This window comes from Dama dama, chromosome 17 (assembly GCF_033118175.1).
Source record: "Dama dama isolate Ldn47 chromosome 17, ASM3311817v1, whole genome shotgun sequence".
In the NCBI taxonomy this organism is placed as follows: domain Eukaryota; kingdom Metazoa; phylum Chordata; class Mammalia; order Artiodactyla; family Cervidae; genus Dama; species Dama dama.
The window spans coordinates 39,465,595-39,490,611 of record NC_083697.1 but is presented as its reverse complement, the minus strand read 5'-3'; the positions used below and the strand labels follow the sequence as shown (position 1 = coordinate 39,490,611).

The 25,017-nt window shown below is 35.3% G+C and overlaps 1 protein-coding gene across 2 annotated transcripts in view; it reads left to right on the top strand.

Moving 5' to 3' along the window:
- The window catches only part of CCSER1 (coiled-coil serine rich protein 1), a 1,396,414-nt gene that overhangs the window by 926,540 nt on the left and 444,857 nt on the right, over positions 1–25,017 (top strand). For both annotated transcript variants that reach the window (XM_061164390.1, XM_061164391.1), the window contains exon 10: positions 14,949–14,993. In XM_061164390.1, the coding sequence (XP_061020373.1) occupies positions 14,949–14,993 (45 nt within the window). The remainder of the gene's footprint in view (positions 1–14,948; positions 14,994–25,017) is intronic.

The window sequence follows — 25,017 nt, the reverse complement described above, 5'->3', positions numbered from 1 at the left end:
ATGTTGAGAGAAAATTCCAAATTTGTAATCATAAATTTAAACACAACACTCTGTTTTTTTCCAGCAACACATAGTTATTAGATGCAGTTATACCTTAGGTAGGTGATTTCCAGAGTTTAGCTTTGCTAGGGAAGTATAACAGAAATGGATAGGATCCAAATTTTGTAAGGTTTTTGTGTCAACCTGATGATAGTCATGGTCCTTGGATTCCAAGCTGAAAAAGAAGGAAATTAGAGAGAAACTGAATGAGAAAGTGGCAGGCTCAAGTGATTGAAGATCTCCATGAGATTGAAGAGTTTTTGGATGAAAAATTTAGATTAACAGTGAGAAGCTCTAAAATTTGAGCATTTTTGTTAGTTGTTAAAAATGGCAACTCTAAATGTCATCCTCAAGACATTATCATCAACAAAGACGCAAAGAAAGCTTTGGGAAAGATAATGAGCTGCCTTTGAAAATGTATCATTTATGTGCTTTAGGCAGTTAAAATGGAGATCCTGTATCTACAGTCTTTAATTAGGTATCTTTAGGCAGATTCTTTTTTGTATATAATTATATTATTTATTTATTTTTGACAGTACTTTGTCATCTTTGCTACATGGGCTTCTCTCTAGTTACTGAGAGTAGAGGCTTCTCTCTAGCTGAGGTACATGGGTTCTCACGGCAGTAGCTGCTCTTGTGTCAGAGCGCGCGCTCTAGAGCACGCAGGCTCAGTAATTGTAGCTCTCAGGCTCCAGAGTACAGGATCAATAGTTGTCATGCATGTACTGAGTTGTTCCATGGCATGCGGGATTTTCCCTGACCAGGGATTGAACCTGTGTCTCCTGCATTAGCCACTGAGCCACAAGGAAGCCCTGAGCTGATGCTTTTACCTATATGGGTTAATGGTTTTCATTATAAGAATGATGGTCCTTTCAATCCCTCAATTCAGTGTATTCAAGGCTCCCTAAAATTCTCCAGCTAAAATGCTTGAAATTACCCAAAACACTTTGTGTGTATAAGTGAACAAATGTGTTAGCACCAGATTTGGGGGGGAGGGAATGGGCTTGTTATTCTAGAATGTTCCTTGTAAGAAATGGCATAACTAAAGAGTGTGAAAGGCAAATAAGAATCAGAAAAACTTTTCATTAATAAGATAATCACTTTAGAATGTACGGAATATAAACATGTCTGTAAAAGATTCAACCCATTCCTCTTAAAATGTATGCAAGCCATAGTACTCAAATTAATAGACTTAAAAGGCAAGTAATAAAAGAAGCACAACTCATTTTCTTGCTTTTGAAATACAAAAAATTCATGTGGATATTCTATCACTAATTACTCTCCTAATTGCCTCCTAACTGCTTGTTTGACTTTACAAAAAATTTTTCAGGTATACAGCAAAGGGTTTCATTAATATATATACATATATTCATTTTTTCTGATTCTTTTTCTTGAAGATAAGTTTATTTGTAAATTGCTCTGTTAGTCATCAATACTATTAAGACGCCTTGCTTGTCAAGATTTCTCTTCTTGATGCTTTCTGTATTTTATGTTAAAAGATGCTTGCTTTTTGGAAGAAAAGCTATTATAAACCTAGACAGTGTATTAAAAAGCAGAGACATTACTTTGCCAACAAGGGTCCGTATAGTCAAAGCTGTGGTTTTTCCCAGTAGTCATGTATGGATTTGAGAGTTGAACCGTAAAGAAGGCTGAGTTCCAAAGAATTGATGCTTTTGAACTGTGGTGTTGGAGAAGACTCTTGAGGGTCCCTTGGACTGCAAGGAGATCCAACCAGTCCATCCTAAAGGAAATCAGTCCTGAATATTCTTCGGAAGGACTGATGCTGAAGCTGAGGCTCCAATATTTTGGCCACCTGATGCGAAGAGCCAACTCACTGGAAAAGACCCTAGTGCCGGGAAAAATTGAAGGCAGGAGGAGAAGACAATGACAGAGAATGTGATGGTTGGATGGCATCACTGACTCAATGGACATGAGTTTGTGCAAGCTCTGTGAGAGATAGTGACCGACAGGGAAGCCTGGCATGCTGCAGTCCATGGGGTCACAAAGAGTTGGACACAATTGAGCGACTGAACAACATATTTTGTATCACCATGTCCCGGGATATCTTTCTGAGACAGTGAATCTAATTTGAATTTTAGTGATGGTGACAGAAATTAAAAAGGCATCAAAGATCTAGTCTCTTTAATGTATATAGGTTATAACAGAATATTGAGTATAGTTCTCTGTGCTATATACAGTAGGTCCCTGGTTATCTATGTTGTGTATAGTACAAACTCTTAGTTTATCCTTTTCCCCATTGTGCCCGTTTGGTAACCATTGGTTTGTTTTTCTAAATCTGTGAGTCTGTTTCTATTTTGTAAATAAGTTCATTTGTATCATTTTTAAAAATTAGATTCCACATATTAGTGATACCTTAATATTTGGTCTTCTTTGTCAGACTTACTTCACTTACTGTGATAATCTATGTCCATCCATATTGCAGCAAATGGCATCATTTCATTCTTTTTTATGGCTAAGTAATATTCCATTGGGCATGTGTACCACACCTTCTTTATCTGTTCCTCTGTTGATAGATATTTAGGTTGCTTCCATGTCCTGGCTATTGTAAATAATGTTGCAATTAACACTGAGGTGCTTGTATATTTTTTCAGAAGGAAGAAACATATAAATTCCTCCTGTCACTTCAGTGAAGCCAGAAACACTGAGGTAATATACAGAGGCTGCTGGCCAGAGAACTGCAGCCTCAGCAAGAAGAGGGCAACGTGGAGAGGTGCACCTAACAAGTCGAGTGAGATCCCAATTCTGGGTCACAAGTGAGCAGTGAGCATTTTGCAGAGTCCCTTTAGTGATCTAATTAATAAACTTGTTACTTAAAGGAAAGTTTAAAGAATTGAGATGAAATGTTGAGATTTCTATTAATAATAGTGGCTCTGATGAACAAAAACACATCTTAATACAAACTACAAAGGAGTATTGTGACACAGGAAAGTGCATGAATAGAATATGAACTGTCAAGCAGATGAATGAAAAAGTTAAATAGAAGCATTTCCAGCTTCTCTTGAATTTTCATCAAGAGATCCTGCTTAAGAAGTAATTGACAGTGTCAGTATCGAAAATCCACTTAGTATCATTTAGAATTCATTGATGCTTATGAACTCTCGTGTTGGAGAAGACTCTTCAGAGACCCTTGGACTACAAGGAGATCCAACCAGTCAATCCTAAAGGAAATCAGTCCTGAATATTCATTGGAAGGACTGATGCTGAGGCTGAAACTCTAGTACTTTGGCCATCTGATGCGAAGAACTGACTCATTGGAAAAGACCCTGAAGGTGGAACAGAGTGAAGGCAGGAGGAGAAGGGGTCGACAGAGGATGAGATGGTTGGATGGCAAGACTGATTCGATGGGCATAAGCTCTAGGAGTTGGTGATGGACAGGGAAGCCTGGCGTGCTGCAGTCCATGGGGTTGCAAAGAGTTGGATATGACTGAGCAACTGAACTGAACTGAGAATTCATTGTATATAATCATATGTAACTTTACCATTTTATAAATTGGCATTGTTCTCAATTCATAGTCTAGACTCAGTCTTTCTCAACTAAACTTTAGTTTTCTAAGAATTATGATAAAGATGAATAATTAGATATAGATAGAGTTCAGTAATCCATGCTATTTAAATTGAACTTGGTTTGTATTTCAAAACTTGCATATGTTAGTTTAGTTTTCATCCTGAAATAACCATTGTAATCTTGGTGGAAAGGGAATACTCTCCTGTTATGAATTATGCTTCAAGGGATATTCTGAAATCAACAATTTTTCCTAAAATTCTTATAAAGTCAATTTGTTACTGATTATTGCTTAGATATTTAATTGAAAACCTAACAGCACACTTGCTTTGGTGTTGTCAAATGATTTAGTGTGATGAGAAAATGCTGAAAATTTAAAAATTATAAATGAATTTTTAGATTTTTTGTTGATTTAACTTTAATAGGGATAAGTCAACATTTTATCTGATAGATCACTAAAACTAGCAGACTTTATACAATTTGCAAATATAAAGTAATATAGAACAGATTAGGTAAAGCTTTAGATACATGAATAAATTGAAAAATAAATTTCCTTTTAAATACTTTAGCACTCGCCATTCTCCAGGCACTGTTTAAACAATTGGGATAATCTAGAAAACACAGCAACAAAGATCTGATGCTTGCCTTCGTAGCACTTAAATACAGATTGGAAAGATTGGTAATATACAATAGTGATAAATGTATTCAGTATATTAAGAGATTTAAGTGTCCCTTGCAGTGAAGTAGGGAGGGAGTAGAATAAAATATTAAATAAGGGGATAAAGTAAACCTTACTGAGAAGGGAGGATGTAAGTAAGCGCCTAGAAGCTGTGGGGTTTGGTTGTGCAGGCATCTCCGTGAAGAGAGCTCCCCCTGGGATGAGCACCTAGTTCAGAAGTCTATGTTAAAACAATGCTTGGCATGAACAAGGACTGCACTGAAAAGACAGATTCTGTGTAGGGGTGGTATGAATGGGTTTAGAAGAGATGGGCTCAGACATAGAAATACAGATAGATTGATAGACCAACATATTCCATCTCTTGGTCCTCTCTCTTGAACTACTTGAGGAAGTCATCTCTTTTTATATTCCATAGTAAGAATATAAAACACAGCTCACTAGACAGACTACTATTTCAAATGGCTTAGCCTAATCAAGGGATAAATTTTCAAATATTTAGCAGTGTCACATTCCACTCATTAGGAGTCCTGTCCATATCTGTTAAATTTCACAGTTAGACTGATATTTACCATCATGAGGGTTTCTAAAGCGTTACATTTTTCATTGGCAATATTTGAGATTACTTATTTTCTGAAACTGTGTCTTTAATTTTCCATTTAAGAATTAGAAGAAAACATAAAGGTTGTAAGAAATAATATTACATGAAATCTTAATAGAAATTCTATGTTGTTGATTAGTCTCATATCAGAAATGAAAAGACACCCTCATCACAAATGATGAACCAGCTGTGAACAACAGAAATACTGGAAATATTCTAGTTTTAGGGCAAATTTCATTGTATATAAACTCATGGAATATGAGGACCCAAATCCCTGGAGCAGAAGAAATTTAACTTATGCAACATACCAAAATGAGAACTGCTCGAAAACTGGAGGTATGGAAGTACTATACTTGTATAATATTTTAGTTAGCCTAAAGCAATGATAATCACAGACAAGCTCTATGCAATGTTATTTATGCCCACATAGTTGAATTAATTTTCTTTTAATCTTTGTCTGCCCCAGGAAATATTTCAATTGAATTTTACATTTCTTTCCAAGAAATCAGGAACTCTGGAATCCAATCTCATTTACTTTAACTTTTTTTCTCACAGTTATTTCCAAATCCTAAATGAATTCAAAGCCAAAAATTTATCTTTCATTTACTTCTTAAATATGTAAAAATGACGTGATATATGTGAACTTAATATAATTCTGTGTTTACGTGTACTCATCTACTTATTAAACATGTATTGGTCTATCATATTAGACATTCATCTCAATACATGTAAGACATAAAATAATAGTTACTTTTGGAGGTACTATGTGTACTGGTTGCAAAAGGAGCTCTAAGTCAAATACTCTGGGCTCAATAATTAACTCCATCTCCTTCTAGCTGTGTCTCCTTAGGCAAGTTAATTAACCTCTCTGCCTCAATGACCCTATGCCAAAAATGGGAATTAATAGTGGTTCTTACAAAATAAAGTAATTGTGAGGAATAAACTCAAAAGCTTTTGCACTACAAAGGAAACTATAAGTAAGGTGAAAAGACAGCCCTCAGATTGGGAGAAAATAATAGCAAATGAAACAACAGACAAAGGATTAATCTCAAAAATATACAAGCAACTCCTGCAGCTCAATTCCAGAAAAATAAATGACCCAATCAAAAAATGGGCCATTAGGTCCCATTTGTTTAGTTTTGCCTTTATTTCCAATATTCTGGGAGGTGGGTCATAGAGGATCTTGCTTTGATTTATGTCGGAGAGTGTTTTGCCTATGTTCTCCTCTAGGAGTTTTATCGTTTCTGGTCTTACATTTAGATCTTTAATCCATTTTGAGTTTATTTTTGTGTATGGTGTTAGAAAGTGTTCTAGTTTCATTCTTTTACAAGTGGTTGACCAGTTTTCCCAGCACCACTTGTTAAAGAGGTTGTCTTTTTTCCATTGTATATCCTTGCCTCCTTTGTCAAAGATAAGGTGTCCATAGGTTCGTGGATTTATCTCTGGGCTTTCTATTCTGTTCCATTGATCTATATTTCTGTCTTTGTGCCAGTACCATACTGTCTTGATGACTGTGGCTTTGTAGTAGAGTCTGAAGTCAGGCAGGTTGATTCCTCCAGTTCCATTCTTCTTTCTCAAGATTACTTTGGCTATTCGAGGTTTTTTGTATTTCCATACAAATTGTGAAATTCTTTGGTCTAGTTCTGTGAAAAATACTGTTGGTAGCTTGATAGGGATTGCATTGAATCTATAGACTGCTTTGGGTAGAATAGCCATTTTGACAATATTAATACAGAGTGAAGTAAGCCAGAAAGATAAAGAACATTACAGCATACTGACACATGTATATGGAATTTAGAAAGGTGATAACGATAACCCTATATGCAGAACAGAAAAAGAGACACAGAAATACAGAACAGACTTTTGAACTTTGTGGGAGAATGTGAGGGTGGGATATTTCAAAAGAACAGCATGTATACTATCTATGGTGAAACAGATCACCAGCCCAGGTGGGATGCACGAGACAAGTGCTCCGGCCTGGTGCACTGGGAAGACCCAGAGGAATCGGGTGGAGAGGGAGGTGGGAGGGGGGATCGGGATTGGGAATACATGTAAATCCATGGCTGATACATATCAATGTATGACAAAACCCACTGGAAAAAAAAAAAATAAATAATAATAATAATAAAATAGTTATATTAAAAAAAAATAAATAAAAAAAATAAATAAAAACCAGTTTTGCAAAGAAATGTATTTCCAAAATGGCATTAATAAATAAAAGAGCATAATCAGATGTTACCTTTGTATATTTTAATGTTTATGAGAAAGTGTTTAATAATCATTCTGAAATGTGAGAAGGAAGAAAAAATAATAAATAGATGAAACTTTAAAAAAAAAAAAAAAAAAAATGGGCCAAAGAACTAAACAGACATTTCTCCAAAGAAGACATACAGATGGCTAACAAACACATGAAAAGATGCTCAACATCACTCATTATTAGAGAAATGCAAATCAAAACCACAATGAGGTACCATTACACACCAGTCAGGATGGCTGCTATCCAAAAGTCTACAAGCAGTAAATGCTGGAGAGGGTGTGGAGAAAAGGGAACCCTCTTACACTGTTGGTGGGAATGCAAACTAGTACAGCCGCTATGGAAAACAGTGTGGAGATTTCTTAAAAAACTGGAAATAGAACTGCCATATGACCCAGCAATCCCACTTCTGGGCATACACACTGAGGAAACCAGATCTGAAAGAGACACGTGCACCCCAATGTTCATCGCAGCACTGTTTATAATAGCCAGGACATGGAAGCAACTAGATGCCCATCAGCAGATGAATGGATAAGGAAGCTGTGGTACATATACACCATGGAATATTACTCAGCCGTTAAAAAGAATTCATTTGAACCAGTCCTAATGAGATGGATGAAGCTGGAGCCCCTTATACAGAGTGAAGTAAGCCAGAAAGATAAAGAACATTACAGCATACTGACACATGTATATGGAATTTAGAAAGGTGATAACGATAACCCTATATGCAGAACAGAAAAAGAGACACAGAAATACAGAACAGACTTTTGAACTTTGTGGGAGAATGTGAGGGTGGGATATTTCAAAAGAACAGCATGTATACTATCTATGGTGAAACAGATCACCAGCCCAGGTGGGATGCACGAGACAAGTGCTCCGGCCTGGTGCACTGGGAAGACCCAGAGGAATCGGGTGGAGAGGGAGGTGGGAGGGGGGATCGGGATTGGGAATACATGTAAATCCATGGCTGATTCATGTCAATGTATGACAAAACTCACTGGAAAAAAAAAAAAATGTCACGTAAATTGCTCAGCATTATACCTGTCATCTAGTAAAAATTCAACAAATATATACTATTTTTAATATGTGGACATTTTAAAGTATCCTGTGATGTAATTACAACATTACTTTTAAAATATGGAATGGTTTTCCATTTTTAAAATGACAGAAGAATGGGACAGAGTCCCCAAAAACAATGACATATCTTGGCTTTTGAGAAGGAAAATAAAGAGCAAAGCAAAATTTCCAGTGAATGAATTACAGATATCATAATACAGAGTTTCAAAGGTGACCAACATAACTGATTTCAAAAAGAAAAACAGTTTGATAATTTTTTATACTTGAATGTTTTCTTTTTTGTCTTTGGACGAAATCCTTTGGATGGATTTTAGTTCAAATCTTAATGAACTCTGTAGAACTTTCAAACAGCTGAATACAAATCTCTATGACATAAATATTTCAATATAATATAAGAAAAACAGTTTTCCCAATATAATGGCCTAAAAAAGTTATGAGAGACTCACAAAGAATATTTAAACTATGTTCATTAACTTTAAAGGAAGACTAGAAATTATATGTAAGGGTGAATTCTTGGAGGTTTTTAAGTAGGTTCACCAGCCTTGGGAAAGTTTATGAATTTCTAAGTTTATTCTGTAAACCTGTGCCTAGTCACATATCTCAATACTATCACTTACAAAATGAATCTTAAATATGACTAAGGTTAGAAAGCCATATTTACAACTAAGGGCTTTTTTTTTTTTTTAAATCAGCAATATAACTGAGACTTGACACTGAATTTAAAGTGTGTGCAGCAATCTGATAGAGGAAAATTTAGATATCCAAATTAAGAAAACCAGGATTTAGGAATCAAATAAGTTTGAGAGTAGTTTTATCAAGCTGTGTTCAAACTCATTGAAGAAGAAGTGAAGTGTATCAGTCGTGTCCAACTCTTTTTGACCCCACGGACTGTAGCCCACCAGGCTCCTCCGTCCATGGAATTTTCCAGGCAAGGGTACTGGTGTGGGTTGCCATTTCCTTCTCCAGGGGATCTTCCTGACCCAGGTATCAAACCTGGGTCTCCCACATTGCAGGCAGAGGCTTTACTGTCTAGGCCACCAGGGTCAAACTCATTGGGATTTCTTAATTTCTTGAATAGTTTATCTGTCTCACTAAGAAGCTGTACTAGAAAGATGCATAGTAAGAACCTGTAAGAGAACCTGCCTTTAAATTAAAACATAGCACAGATAGTAGATTTTAGAGCTCTCCAGTGACCATCCAGTACAACTCTCTATATCCTTCCACCCCCACGTCATTTTCTTGATAGATAAACTGGTGGCTCAGTTGGTAAAGAATCTGCCTGCAATGCAGGAGACCCAGGTTCATTGCCCAGGTGGGGAAGATCCCTGGAGAAGGAAATGACAACCCACTTCAGTATTCTTGACTGGAGAAGCCCACGGACAGAAGAGACTGGAGGACTACAGTACATAGCATCAAAGGAGTTGGACACAACTTAGCGACTAAACAACCACCAAACTAAGAGTTCAACATTGTCTTCATCTTCCAAAAGTGTGTCTTCTTCCCCAAAATGATACTACTATTTAAGAAGAAATGTAGTTGTAAGAAACAGGAAGGCTGGAAATTCAGGTATTGGTACGTGGAAGGACTGCCCAGACAGAACTACAGAGTTTTTAAATTTTGTAGTTGAGGAGATAACTATCTCAGTTTGGAGAGAACAGGCAGCTAGAATTTGTAGGTCTGCTTACCAGAAAGGAGGAAAATACACAGAAGAGCTGTAGAAATCTACATATGTGTTACTCTGAGAATTTTATTTGAATAACAACTTTAACATATGTCAAGTGACATTTGACAAGGATAAGCAAAGAATAACTGCTAGAAAAGAATGATTACAAGAGAACTTTAAATAGAATTCCCAACGTTTTCTTAGGTCTGGGAATTTTTGAATCTCTATCAGAGTAGTGAATTTTCTTCAAATACATGGAATATTCAGTAGAGAGCACAGAAGTGTTGAGCTTTGGTATTAAAGATAAATAACTCTAAAGACAACTTCAGACTTAGACTAAAGATGTCATTAAAACAAGCTTTGTAGTTAGTTGGACCCACAAATAACTTAATCATTCGCAGAAACAATCCTAACTCCTTCTAAGAGAATAAACATATCTAACACTAAGCAGAGTAAGATCTCAATATCTGAGAACCAATAAAAACATTATTGGACATAAGGAAAAATAGGAAAATTTGACTCATAACTGGGAAATAATTGCCAATAACAATAGACATGGAAATGGCATGATAGAATTAACAGACAAGAAATTCAAAACACTGTTACAAATATAAATATATCAAGAAGTTAAAGAAAAGCATGATAATTTACATTCTTCAGAAGAAAAGAACACTTTCAGGAGATTTTGCTCAAACTGATCTTATATTTAGACATGTTTTATGAATGTAATAATGATAACAATTATAACAAAAAGACCAGATAGCAGTTACTATTTTGGAATATGCTGTTCCTCCTGGCTCTTTGCTAAGTGCTATACACATATTGCCTAATATAATCTTTATAGCATCTACATAATAATTATTACATTTATTATTATTTTCAAGTATAAAGAAGAGGTTGAGAAGTATCGTGTAATTCATTAGACAGAATACAAAAGAAGATACCAAAGCAAAGATTTAAGCCCATGTCTGTCTGAATTCAAAAGTACATCATAACATTGTTTCCCATATCCTAAAAGTTATGAGCATGAATTTCACTTTAGAATTTATTTTTAACCTACACTGCCATGTTTAAGAAGTGTTCTAAGGTTCTGTTTTTTATTTTTTATTTCATATGAAATTTCAGTTCAGTTCAGTCGTTCAGTCATGTCCGGCTCTTTGTGACCCCACGAACTGCAGCACACCAGGCTTCCCTGTCCAACACCAACTCCCGCAGCTTACTGAAGCTCATGCCCATCGAGTCGGTGATGCCATCCAACCATCTCATCCTCTGTCGTCCCCTTCTCCTCCCACCTTTAATCTTTCCCAGCATCAGGGTCTTTTCCAGTTAGTCAGTTCTTTGCATCAGGTGGCCAAAGTATTGAAGTTTCAGCTTCAGCATCAGTCCTTCCAATGAATATTCAGGACTGATTTCCTTTAGCGTGGATTAGTTGGATCTCCTTGCAGTCTGAGGAATTCTCAAGTGTCTTCTCCAACACCACAGTTCAAAGCATCAATTTTCAGTGCTCAGCTTTCTTTATAGTCCAATGCTCACATCCATACATGACTACTGGGAAAACCATAGCTTTGAATAAATGAACCTTTGTTGGCAAAGTAATGTCTCTGCTTTTTAATATGCTGTCTAGTTTGGTCATAACTTTTCTTCCAAGGAGCATGCATCTTGTAATTTCATGGCTGCACTCACCATCTGCAGTGATTTTGGAGCCCAGAAAACAAAGTCTGTCACTGTTTCCACTGTTTCCCCATCTATTTGCCTTGAAGTGATGGGACCAGATGCCATGATCTTAGTTTTCTGAATGTTGAGCTTTAAGCCAACTTTTTCATTCTCCTCTTTCACTTTCATCAAGAGGCTCTTTAGTTCTTCTTTGCTTTCTGCCATAAGGGTGGTGTCGTCTGCATATCTGAGGTTATTGATATTTCTCCCAGCAATCTTGATTCCAGCTTGTGCATCCTCCAGCCTAGCGTTTCTCATGATATACTCTGTATTTATGTTAAATAAGCAGGGTGACTATATACAGCCTTGACATATTTCTTTCCATATTTGGACTCAGTCTCTTGTTTCATGTCCAGTTCTAACTGAGGCAGGTAAGATGGTCTGATATTCCCATCTCTTTCATAATTTTCCACAATTTGTTGTGATCCACACAGTAAATGGCTTTGGCATAGTCAATAAAAGCTATTCAAAGTGTATCTCTCAAATGCAGATAATTTTCTACACTCAGAAATCAGTTTGTCATTTATTTATAAGAATAACTATTTGTCAGGTTGATTCTAGAGCCTTTACTAGAATCATTAGTGTATTAGTCATATATTTTTTAAACAAAGTGGAGTTATTTAATATTTTTGTACATATTTTTTATCAAACAATTCAAGAAGTGTTTAATATATGAGATCATTTAAAAACCACTTGAAAATGTGTTAAACATTAACACTCTGGTTTCTCATCAGATCTTATAAATCTTTTACCTTTTTAAACATAAATACTGTCACCAAATTTAAAAAACTACATAAATATGTCCTTATACAATAAATATGCAGCTTGGAGACAACAAAAACAGCAACAATCTTTTCTTAAATTCTAAAATAAAAAGTTAGAAATACAATAATTAAGTCTAGTGTATTTTTCTTATATTCAGTTTTCTTTCAAATGTATAGGGATAATGCAGAATATATACTTAAAGTTATAAGTTATTCAGATTTTCATCAGAAATAGAAAAATACCTTAAGTCAAAATTATTCATAATAATGTGAAAAAATTAAGATTTCTGAAGCTCTGTTACATAATTTAGAGGCAAGTTAAAAATTTTATCATACAAATAAATCCCAATATTTACTTGTATTCTTTCTATTTTTCTTCTCGTGTTTTTAAGAAAAAGAGAAAGTAAGAAGTAGGTTTAGACTAAATTGTGAGACTATGCAAGTTTTCATATATGTCTATCTTTGATAATTTAAAACTATACTCCCAGTTTTTAAACAGCGCTACCAAAATAAGCATTTACCTAAAGAGCAGTCTGTGTTAGTTGCTCAGTGGTGTCTGACTCATTGCAACCCCATGGACTGGGATCCTCTGTCCATAGGATTCTCAAGGCAAGAATATTGGAGTGGGTTGCCATTTCCTTCTCCAGGGGATCTTCCCACCCCAGGGATCAAACCTGGGTCTCCTGCATCGCAGGTGAATTCTTTACCATCTGAGCCACCAGGGAAGCTCTAAAGAACAGTCTCAAACTTCACAATTTGGTCAGCTTTTCAGCCTATTTTCCTATTGCTCCTTTTATGCACAACTCACAGTAAATGCCAACTAAACCATTCACCTTTCATAGACCTCTCAGTCCAGTGGTTTTCAAACTCTTAATATGTATGTGAATAACCTGGAAAATTTGTTAAAATATATTTACCTGCTTGACTGGTCTCGGGTGGAGTCATCATTAGAAATGAATATGCTACAAATCCAGACACCAGACATTGAGTAGCCAGGTTTTTAGAGTGCTACATGCTGTTCTGCTTTTCCTCTTCAGCCTCTAACACTGTTTAGATGTGATTCTCCTCTGTGGTCCTTTATGTACTTGCTGATTCATTGGCTGAATCACCTCTTTCATCCTATGCTAAGAGAGAATATTGTATACCCAGCATCATTATCTGGAGAAGGCAATGGCACCCCCACTCCAGTACTCTTGCCTGGAAAATCCCATGGGTGGAGGAGCCTGGTAGGCTGCAGTCCATGGGATCGCGAGGAGTCCGACAGGACTGAACGACTTCACGTTCACTTTTCACTTTCACACATTGGAGAAGGAAATGGCAACCCACTCCAGTGTTCTTGCCTGGAGAATCCCAGGGACTGGGGAGCCTGGTGGGCTGCCATCTGTGGGATCACATGGAGTCGGACACGACTGAAGTGACTTAGCAGCAGCAGCAGCATCATTATCCTGAAGTTTTATCTTCAGTTTTGTGTGTGTAGTCAGTGATCTGCTAAACTTTGAGGACTATTTATTACTGATAGTCCTAGTATCGAGCATGGTGGCTGACCCATAGTGCCTACCAAATAAATATGTATTGTAAAATAATTTATAGGAGTGATAGAGAGAGAGAAATAGAAGATAAGAAAAAGGAAGAAAGGTAAAAAGAAAGAATTCGGTACTATGATACCATATGTCACAGCAATTTTCATACAGAATCTTTCACATACAGAACTACTACAATAAGGAAAATAACAGTAATTGAAGCTTTTGTTGTATTTGTTGTTGTTTTGAAAAGTCGTTCGGTCGTGTCCGACTCTTTGCAACCCCATGGACTGTAGCCCGTTAGGCTCCTCTGTCCATGGGATTCTCCAGGCAAGAATACTGGAGTGGGTTGCCATGCCCTCCTCCAGGGGATCGTCCTGAGCCATTAACTCGGATTTCCTGCATTGCAAGCAGATTCTTTATTGTCTGAGTCACCATGGAAGCCCTTTATTGTGTTTGGGGGAGGGAGCAGTTTTTTCCATTCTCTCACTTTCTAAACAGCAGTGTTTCCAGGGAGGATAGACAGATGGACAGACAGACTCTAGTGCCACAAGCATATTTTGCAATAGGCATGCAAAGAAAGAGATTGTCTTCTATCATTTAATTATTCTTAGTATTTACTGGGGATTTAAAGTGAATCCCTCCCCTTTTAATGTAAAAAGCAGTTATGATAATAGAAGATGAGAAATTTTTTCAGGAGATAAAATTCTGAATATTTCCTAGATGATCATCAGTGCTGCAAATGAAGCAAATGCTTCTTATCAACCTTAACTCAGATCTGGGCTCCAGGATGTGCCAAGTGCAGAGCAATAGAATAAGAACTTACTATCAGAGCAGATCCTTTTAGATTGTGATTTCACTGAGGGACTGACAATTATGACTAAAAAAAAAAAATGCTTTATATTTTATTTTTACTTAATGTCTTGGGATTTAGCAAGAAGTGCGTTGATACCATATTTGAAGACTTAGTTATAGACATTATCATATGCATGAAATATTAATCTGCCTTGAGATCTTCTTTGTTAAATGAATTATTTCACTTAAAAATTTCTCACTGGTGCTAGTTACTTCTTTGCCATCAGTTACGTAGTTTTTTTTTTTTTTTTTTTCTCTTTCAGGTTTTGAACTTGAAAAGATTGGAGTCAGTACAAGGAGGGAGAGAGGTAAGAAAATCAAAGGGAGAGGGATGGAGAAGAAGAGAAAAGGGTTTCAGTGTTGCCATGATGTGGTGGGTGATGTTGACTGATGGTGATGATGTTAAGGATGATGGGGATATGTTGAAAGGGATTTTGATAACATCTCATTCACTCTGACCAAAACACATTTTATACATGTTTATGTAAATGAGTTATTTGTACTTGCTCATCTGAAACTGAAGAAAATATCCTGTCTCCAGTGAGGTAAGTGTTTTGTTTCTGTTAAAGTGGATTTTTAAAGCAGTAGGGCCCTCTAGACAGGGCAAAAAAACCTTTTTGAGCAAAGATTTGATGCAATATTGAAAGTGATTTACTGAAAGGTTAGCATAATTCTAACAATGAAAACATTTTATGGCATCTGTGATTCTTCACTCTCGTGTCCCAGGTTTTTGGCATATGCTGCTAGGTGGGTGTGCATTGTTTGAGGGTGTGAAGTTGCTCTGGTAAGACTAGTGATTCTAAAATTTCCTTTAATTAGTGTCTACTCCAGATGCTTTATACAGAAGGGAAATTTTTAGTAGTATCAAACAGAATATCATATTATTTGCGTGATGTACATTATTACCTAATTTTAATTAGATAAAATCCTTTTCAGTCTAAATGTGTAAATGCTCTACTTTTCTCTCTTGCTGGGTTGCTGGGTGTTGCGAGATGCTGGGATATGTAATTCATTAAATCAATATTTTCTTGTTACTCAAAAGGTAATTTTATTTTTGGTGATATTTACAGAATAATTTGGGTCAAAAGTGAGGACACTTAGTCTATAAAATGAGAAAATAATGTGACCCTCCTCCCCATCTGTGATTTCTCTTTCTGTAAAAACATATTTCTTATGTATTTAATGCATGGTGTTTGCCCCTCTTTCTTTGCTCTTCTAATTTCCAGTTGTGTGTTTTTAGTATTTGGCATTTTAGTTCCTAGTTAGCTGTCATGTAGGGCCTCTTTCCGTTTACTTGCCATTTCTATCCAGAAGAATCTATTCCTTTAGAGGGATGCACAACAGTAGGATCACATTGGCAAAAGAGCTGGGGAAGGTGAAATATAGTTAAATCTCTAGAGATATTTCATATTGTAGGAGAGAAGGTAAAAGAGACATGATCGTCAGTAAAAGCATGTACTGTGTAAGGAAGATCTCAGAGCCGTTTACAGGTTTGTGAGGGTAACTACTGTCTGTCAGTTAGAACTAAAGTGGATCTAGTTAGAGAAAGAACTCAACTCATCATGTTCTAAGTGAAAGTTCACACCTAAAGAGGACAGTTGTGATTTATTTCTGCTGACTCAGTGTCTTTGAGGACGTACAGTTTCAGCTACTCACCACTGTATCCTAGTCCAAGAGCAATGTGTGTCTAAAGAAGGGAAACTCAGATCCATGTAGCCATGTGATGACATTGCTAAATAGTAGCAAAAATCATGTTTTAAGTCAGGATTTTGTAGTTTTTCTTGTTACATTTAAAAGCTTAATGACTGGCTTTTATTGAGAAAAGTTGCTGTTACATTTTATTGCTTATTTTTTATTTCTTCTGATTTTATTTTCATTATAAATATACTTATGGGTAAGGAACATGTCAATAATGTATTTTAAATTAAAATTTTTTCTTGGAAATATTTGGTGGCTTGAAGGTCAAAATGTTAATGACCTACAATTTAAAATATACATCTGCATTGAGGGGACAACCTTGATTGGGGCCTCCATTCTTAGGTTAGTGGAGTTATTGTGAAGAAGGTAAGATCTTGAAATTAATGAAAGCATTATTATGTCTTCACTTGAGACCTCCTATCCAGGAATGAAAAGTCAACTACTAAAGTCAAAACAGCCACTTCACTCCCTGTCTGGGCAATACTGGGTTACTTGGGCTTATTTCTAGCTTATTTCTAGTCAACCTAACACTCACCTCAGTTTTCCCTGTGATTATAAAGTCTAATCCATTCTATGGTAAGACACTTTAGGAGGTATCAGACAAGAGGAAAAATATGTTGTGAACGCTGTTTATCAAGTTTCAGTGGTAAGTGACCTATAAATAAGAGTGTAATTCCTTCTTAAGAGTGTCCTGATCTCTCTTGCTTATGAATTGTGACAGGCATCTTTCTGATTCCTGCTTGCTGTATTCTGTTACATGTGTGTATTACAAAGATGTATATATAAAGTACTTGTGATTATGTTAAACTGAAATGTGTGGATTTGGAAAACTCTTACTCAAAACATCCTCTTAGAATTTTTAATCCTAATGCTATTGTGATTGATGAAGACAAAATGACAATGATTACTTCTTAAGATGAATTAATTTGTCTTAGTTCAAATGACAGATGTTCTCAATAGATGTTGATGGATGTGATACTAAGGTCCTCTTACCAAATATTTATAAGCAGCTTTAAGAAGTGTCTCTTAAAATGTTCTATTTACCGTTTGAGAGTTTGCATGGAAAATTGAAGCAGGCAGTAATATGCTGTTTAGCTAAGTGGTAAATATTATTAAAAGGCTAATTGATAGACAGGAAGGCCAGATTTGAACACTACATGCGGTATAAAAATATAAATTAAGAAGAATTGATTAAAATACAAATTTCCTGAAGAAAAAAAGACGAGCAGTACCTAAATTGCTTGTATTGTTGTAAAATGTTTAAAAACACATATTAGTTGTATTAAAAAAAACACATCAGTTACGTTTTTTTAATGTATTTATACATGCATATAAATTGAGGATGCTGATCATATTAAGTAATAGCAAGGTTGTTTAAAAAGGGAAATTAGTGGAATGCTGTGTAAAACGTCATTGTATAACTGATATTTCTATCTGTGAGTGAATTTCCTGCCTCTTGTGGATCTTATAAAAAAAATCCTCAGTGAAATTTCACTGGATATGACACATAGACAAATCATGTTTCTTTCCTTAAGGAAACTCTGTTCTTCTATATACAGTATTTTTACTGTGACTTGTGAATAAAAACGAGTTGTTACCAGTTTTCTTAGAAGATTGTGTACCTTTGATAGCTTATGGTGAATGATGTCAGATTCGTGATCTCTGAAGAAGATTTTTGCTTCAGGACTTGGGACCAGGCTTGATCACTCAAGAGCATTTGTGTAGCAGAGTTTTATTATGGTGAAAAAGGGACAGAGAAAGCTTCTGACATAGGCATCAGAAGGGGGATGGAGAGTATTGCCTTCTCTAGTCTAAGCAAGGGAGTTATATACTTTTTTAATTGGTTATTACAATAAATCAAAAGAATGTCTCAAGGTTGTAAAAATTTTACCAGAATTACTCCCACAATTTACATTTTAAGTTAACAGACTAGAATTTAACAATAGAAAGATTTTACCAGATCCACTCCCATAACATGCATTCTAAAATATCAGGATTAGTCAGAAGGTCTTCAGGAAGGAGAAACTGTCCTCAAGCAGGATACATTGTTATATAATCCTTAGTACAGAGTTTGAACTGAGTTGTTGTGTAATCATCAGTTCCAGGCTTAACATTTTATGTGACTAAGACTAAGAAATATAGAGGAAAAAAGACATTTGTCTTTTCCCCCTCCTTGAGAATTCTAGACTCCTGTCTCCTCCTTGAGAGCCCCAGACCCCTTTCTCCTCCTTGGGGACCCAGGACTTCTTATCAACTTACTTAGGAATTGACTCACCTTTGTTATTTTAAATATTAGTATTATATTTTCCAAAGTACTGTTTTTGTTAACTTGGTAAAGATTCATATGCATGTGCACCTGTGTATGTGTGTGTGTGTGCATGTGTTTGTACAAAATAATTTTGAATGGCAAGTTGTCTTTTCTTCTATCCTACCTGAAAAATACCTGACCATCCCTATTCTGAATATTTTATATCTTATATCACAGGGCTTCCCTTGTAGCTCAGTCGGTAAAGAATCTGCCTGCAGTGCAGGAGACCGAGTTCGATCCCTGAGTTGGGAAGATCCCCTGGAGAAGGAAATAGCAACCCACTCCAGTATCCTTGCCCGGAAAATATCATGAACAGAGGAGCCTGGTGGGCTGCAATCCATGGGGTCGCAAAGAGTTGGGCACGACTGAGCGACTAACACTTACTCATGTCGCAAGTCTAAACATACATGATATGAGACTTGATATGGATAAAGAAAGCTGTTCTGTATCTAAATCTAAATCAGGATTAAGTGTTTAATTTCAAGTCTAAATACACATGATATAGGAGTTTATATGCATAAAGAAAACTATTATGGCTAGACATCTAAATCAGGGTTAAGCATTTAATTTCAGAAACTCTACTTAATGTTGCAAGCTAAGGTGAGAGACAGTGATTATCAGAACTTTTGGATCGTGACTGTGTTATTGGAAGTTACAGAAATTCCAGAGTCACTGATGCAGTGGAAATAAAGTGCAAGTTTGTAATGAGCAGGAATCACTTTTACAGAATTGACAGAGCTCAAATCTCCCAAAGTAATGAAAAGAGTAAGTAGAGATCATGTTACCATCCTTCACCTGGAATTCTGAAGAAAGATTAATGGTACACTTGAACATTTTAAATAAGGAGTTTTATATTCATAAGACAGATATTAAAAATGCTTCTTAAACATCTGAGAGAAAAGGAACATTTTCGATAATTTCTAGATGCATTCCTTAGAAATAGACCCCCTCCCCAAATTATAGACACATGCATCCTTTTATGAGAAAAATCCCCTGTTGTGATTTGAAAATTGATTTTCAGTTTCAGTTGATTATGTTTGACCATGCCAGTGATATTTCTTAAAATTTGGATTTTACTTGGGGGATTACAAGTACAAATAAATAGATTCTGATGGACACATAGTTAGGAAACAGTGGACATAGCAAATCATTAAAAGCTGGTTTATGAATGCATTACTCTCAAGAAAATCATGGACATGGCTTACAAACTACCTGCTTTATAGTTCAGAATGCTTTATCAACTTTCTCTGTTGGACTATAATGTTCCCAATCCTCTCTTTGCCAAAAACCATGACTAGGAAATTACAGATGATATGAACTTCTAGTACATAAACATAATCAATCAGAGATATTTGAAAAAGGTAGAAAAATAAAATGTTTAGTTACGTGCTCGTCCCTCAAGCCTACTTTACATTTAAATGTATTAATCATTTGAAATAATAATTCATGATTTGCTGCTTGAGTAATGTATCACTTGAGCATACAGTATTCCTAGGGAAATTTTATTCCGATAAGTAGTGGATTGTATGCCTTTGCTCATCTAATTGGATAGGCTTTGCATTGTATATCCCTTCACATGTTGCATATTTCTACTTGAAGTAAGTCATTTTAGAAGTTCAGCCTCAAAAGGGAGAATGTTCAAAGAATCAGATCAATGATACCCTGTATTTCAAAATAATTTATTTACCTGGAATAATAGGCAATATTAAAAGTGAAAGAAAATAAAAATCACCATTGATTTTTCTATTTATAACTTAGAATTATTATACAGGTTATTTTAGACCTAGGTTACTGCTTAGGTTAAGAGAACTTGCTACTGTTTCTCCTAGTTTCAACAGACCACTGGAAGGAATTATTTTCAAAACAAAGAAAGGAAACAGAATATGTGAATTTTAAGAATAGAACTAAAATTGAAGAAAGTGTGTTGTATGTCTTGGAAATAAGAGCAAAAAGTGATGAAGACCCATTGTTCTCTTGAAAGCTAATGTTCTATATAATTTGAAATTATAGACAACTGTATTTCTTTTATAGTTTGGTGAAAATCTTCACTGAGAAACAAATCATGATTGCCAGTTATCTTTAGTAATTTTTCTGCAAAATTCACTACATTTGTGTGTTTTCTTTATTGTTCAGCATTCAGAATAGGCTGTTTTCATTTTTGTTGCAATTTAACTATTCCATTCTTGGTTGATATAGAGTTTTGTAGAATAAGAGATTATTTTAAAACCCTAGTGATGACACAATCTGGGGGAGAAATATGTATTGGCTAATATTATAGTCTTCTTTGAGATATAAAATCTGTGGCAAAAATAACTCTTCCTTCATAATGAGAATTATTCAATAATTCAGTGGCTATAATTTGTCACTAAGGTGTATCTGATTTACAGTTCAGTTCTGAGATCAAGAGACCATTTAAGGACTCAGTAAAAAAAAAAATTAAAATATTCCTTTTTTCCCCACTTTCTTGGAATTGACAGGCAATAAATGAACTGAAAAATCTTTGTGCTTGTAAATCAATATTTAATTGAAAGAATTATACTTTAGAGACCATAATGATTATTTCCATTTCAAAAATTTTTAAAAAGGATAAAATGAGTTAATATGAATAAAGCTCTTTGAGCAGTGCCTGCCACCTAGGAAGCATGCAATAAATGACAACTGTTACTATTTGCTCGTCCTTTCATCTTTCCTTCCGTCAGAGACAATTTGGGTGTCATGTTGTTGAGAGATTTTACTGTCTACATGAGCTATCCAATGCTGTGGCACCCGGTGATATCCAAAGCCTAGCCTTAGGTTTTACATCTTAAATTGGTTCTCAGATGACAGATTCTTGACAGGACAACAAATAAAATATACTTCGGGTCTGTCATTGAATCTCAAAATGTCTTAATTCCATATTTCATATTACATATGAGAATATTTTATTTACCTCTTCATTTATAGAGAGCAGTGCCTAAGCACTGCAGGTTTTATTAGCTATTTTTCACATCCTATGTTTTCTATATTTCATCCTATTTTTCTTCTATGTTTATAGACTATTGACATTTTAAGAAATTATCCAAAAGAAACTTATTGGTTAAGCAAAACCAACCTTATCAACTCTACTTCTGTAAGCAAGAATACATTCTTAGTCGTATCTCAAATAAGGAAATCAAAATCCATAAAAAGTGCACACAATTCAATTTTTTAAATCTTTCTTTTGGAAATGTTTAAATTATTATCTACATTAGAGATGTATGTACATAGTGACAGAACAATTTTTCTTAAGAGAAGCAGAAAAAAATAGAGGAAAAGAGAAAGGGGAGAAGGAGTCAGCTTTGGACAAACTTGAAACCATCATTATGGAAGGACAAAAGAAGCCTTAGATATAGGAAACCCATTACACACACACTTTGAGAGCCACTCAAGAGTATAAACAACAGGTTTAAACAAGAATTTGAACTCTAGTGAATTGCATCAAGTATCAGTACAACAATTAAGTTCCCCCAAATGGACTCTACAGTTGCAGACATATTGGATGGAATTGCACCAATAAGAGAGATAAGCACATGAACTAAAATAGAAAGCAATCAGAAATTTGATCTAGAGGGCCAAATAAACTGAAAAAAACACATTAAAATTTTTCTTGGGCAACTTCCTATTTTAAGAACCTGGCTGAAGACTAGGAGAAGAACTTAAACTCCCTAACTGAGCAAAATGAGACTAAGTGGAATCAACAAAGACAAGACTGGGGAAGATCCTCACAAAGTTTGAGCGAATGCTCAAAGTTTGTCTAAAGAAAATCAGTCTAACAAAACCTAACTCTAATAAGCACTCCTACCTCATGAATGCTCCCTTTATTGACTCACAATAGAAATCATGAAAACAGACAGTCATATTGTAAGTAACAGAGTAGGTGTTTTCATCTAGAATAAGAATTTTCAAAAAATTGATTAGGCTATCAAAGTAGTGCTAAAATCAATTCTCATTCCTAGGAGGCGTAAACTCTGCATTTGGGAGAATGACAAAAATAACTTAAAATTTAGACCAAATGCAGTGCATACCTCACTGTTGCTGTCAGAGAGACCCCTAGATAGAAACTTCAGTGATCTTGGAGGAACAGGTTTCAAGTAGAGGAGTTTAAGTCAGGTTGCACAAAGCTTTCACTGGAAGTTCTCCGTTATCTCCACAATTTTTGACTATTCATCTGACAAATGACTGCAAAGAAAACAACTTTTGATCAAGCAAAACTGAGTTTGTTAGTACTGGCAAGCAAAAAAGACAAAATTGTAATTGTACATTGACAAAATTGTAATAGGTCTCTAAATGAGGATTTTAGGGGAGGATATTTAGAGGGTGTTTACAGGCAGGATGATTTAAAAGCAAGTCTTATGAGGTAGGTAATAGGTCGTGATTAAGAAAATTAGTCAGAGTTTTTGACACTTTGTCTTTGCGTTGATGTGCACAACAGGTGAAGTGAATGGAGATTTTGACCTCAAGAGTTTTGAGATGCACTGTATTTTCCTCATTTATGAGTATTTTTCCAGAAATATTTGTATACAATTAAAGATTTGTAATTTTAAAGTGGATTTTAAAAAAAGATGAGGACTAAGAAGGATTACTGTAGAAAGATTTTGACTTTCTAATCAGTAAAAATGTAGATGTCTGCTCTTATAAGGTACATACATTATTTTTAGAATCACAAACCCTGGAGATGTTTTCATTTGAAAAGGCAAAAAAAAACAAACTATAATTTTTATTTCACAGCCTTATATTTTTATTTGAAAGCAGTCAAACGCTTCGAGATCTTTGTGCATTCCTGTTTTTGTTTGTGTATATAACGTATTATGCAGTTATTTTTTGCTGTTTACCTATATCAGTTGTAAAAGGAAAATACTACTCCGTATAGTTGAATTGATTCAGCCTGCTTTCATCAGGTAAGTATTTATTCATAAATAAATGAGGAGATATATGATTCCTTTCTTATTCTAATTATAAAGAAAAGTCATGTCCACCTCAAAAATATACAGAAGATAAACAGTTTTATTATCTTGATATTCATCTGGTACTTAGAGAATTTATTTTCTATGTATATTTATAGTTTCATATAGAAAAACAGTCCTCATGTAAATATTCAATTGTTGGCTTTGTTGACCTAACGTATTTAGAATCTTATAAACCTACAATGATACCTCACTACTTCTCTTCTCTGAAAACCTACCCTGCCTTCCTTCTCTCTGCTTCAAACTAGATTCCAAAATCTCTTTCCATCCTTCCTTCATCCCTCCAGTTGAAGACAATTATCTGACATATGTCTATTTCTGTTTACTTCCTGTCCTCACACCCACTTTGACACAGTGTTCTGGACACCGATGCTCTGTCAGCCCAACGGAATAGGAAAAATCCTGATTAGTTCCATTGCTGTCCTTTAGTTATATCACAGGACCCTTCAGTTCCTTATCAGTGATCAACGCATTGTTGTCTAACATGAAATCTAAAATTTTTAAATAAGTTTGCTGATGTAATAGTGTATGGTTTTTGGTGCCTAAGTAATACCATGCTAATTATACTAATGAAGTATTATATAAACAATTGTTTTACTTATCTTAAAAATGTTAAGAATAGAGTATTTCAGACTCACACAGATAACAGTTGTGTTCAAAATAATAGTTGTAAGTAAAATTGCTCTTGCTTACTCTAGCAGTTTGCTAGGTCTGTCTTCACATAGTACCATAGACTGGGAAGCTTTAGCAATGGAAATTTATTTCCTCATTTTGGATCTAGAAACCCAAGGTCAAGGTATCCATAGGTTTTGTTTCTCTGAAGCTTTACTCTTCGACTTTCAAATGGGTGTCTTCCCCTTGTGTCCTCACATAGTGTCTCTTTTGGTTGTTCATATCCCAGCGTGTCTTTGTGTGCCCAGATTTCCTTTTATAAGGACCCCAGTCACAGTGGTTTGGCCCACCCTAATGGCCTCGTTTTATGTTAACTAGCTCTTTAAAAGCCCTGTCTCTAAATGCCATTGCATTCTGAACTATTGGGAATTAGGACATCAGCATATGAATTAGTGGGGGGGAGCGCCATTCAGTCTATGAAACACCCTAAAATTAATACAACCATACAAATCCATTTCCTTCAAAATATAAGCTTTCTCTTTGCCCTTTTCCTATTTGCTCTGGTCCTATTTGCATCTTGTCTCTTAAATAACTTTAAAGTTTGGTTACATTTAAATTTCAACAACAAATATCAAAAGTAAAAAAAGAATAAAATAACCCATGTAAATAATTTATCTGAAATTCTGATACCCCAAATGCTCTGAAAACTGATTTTCCCTCACCAAAAAAAAG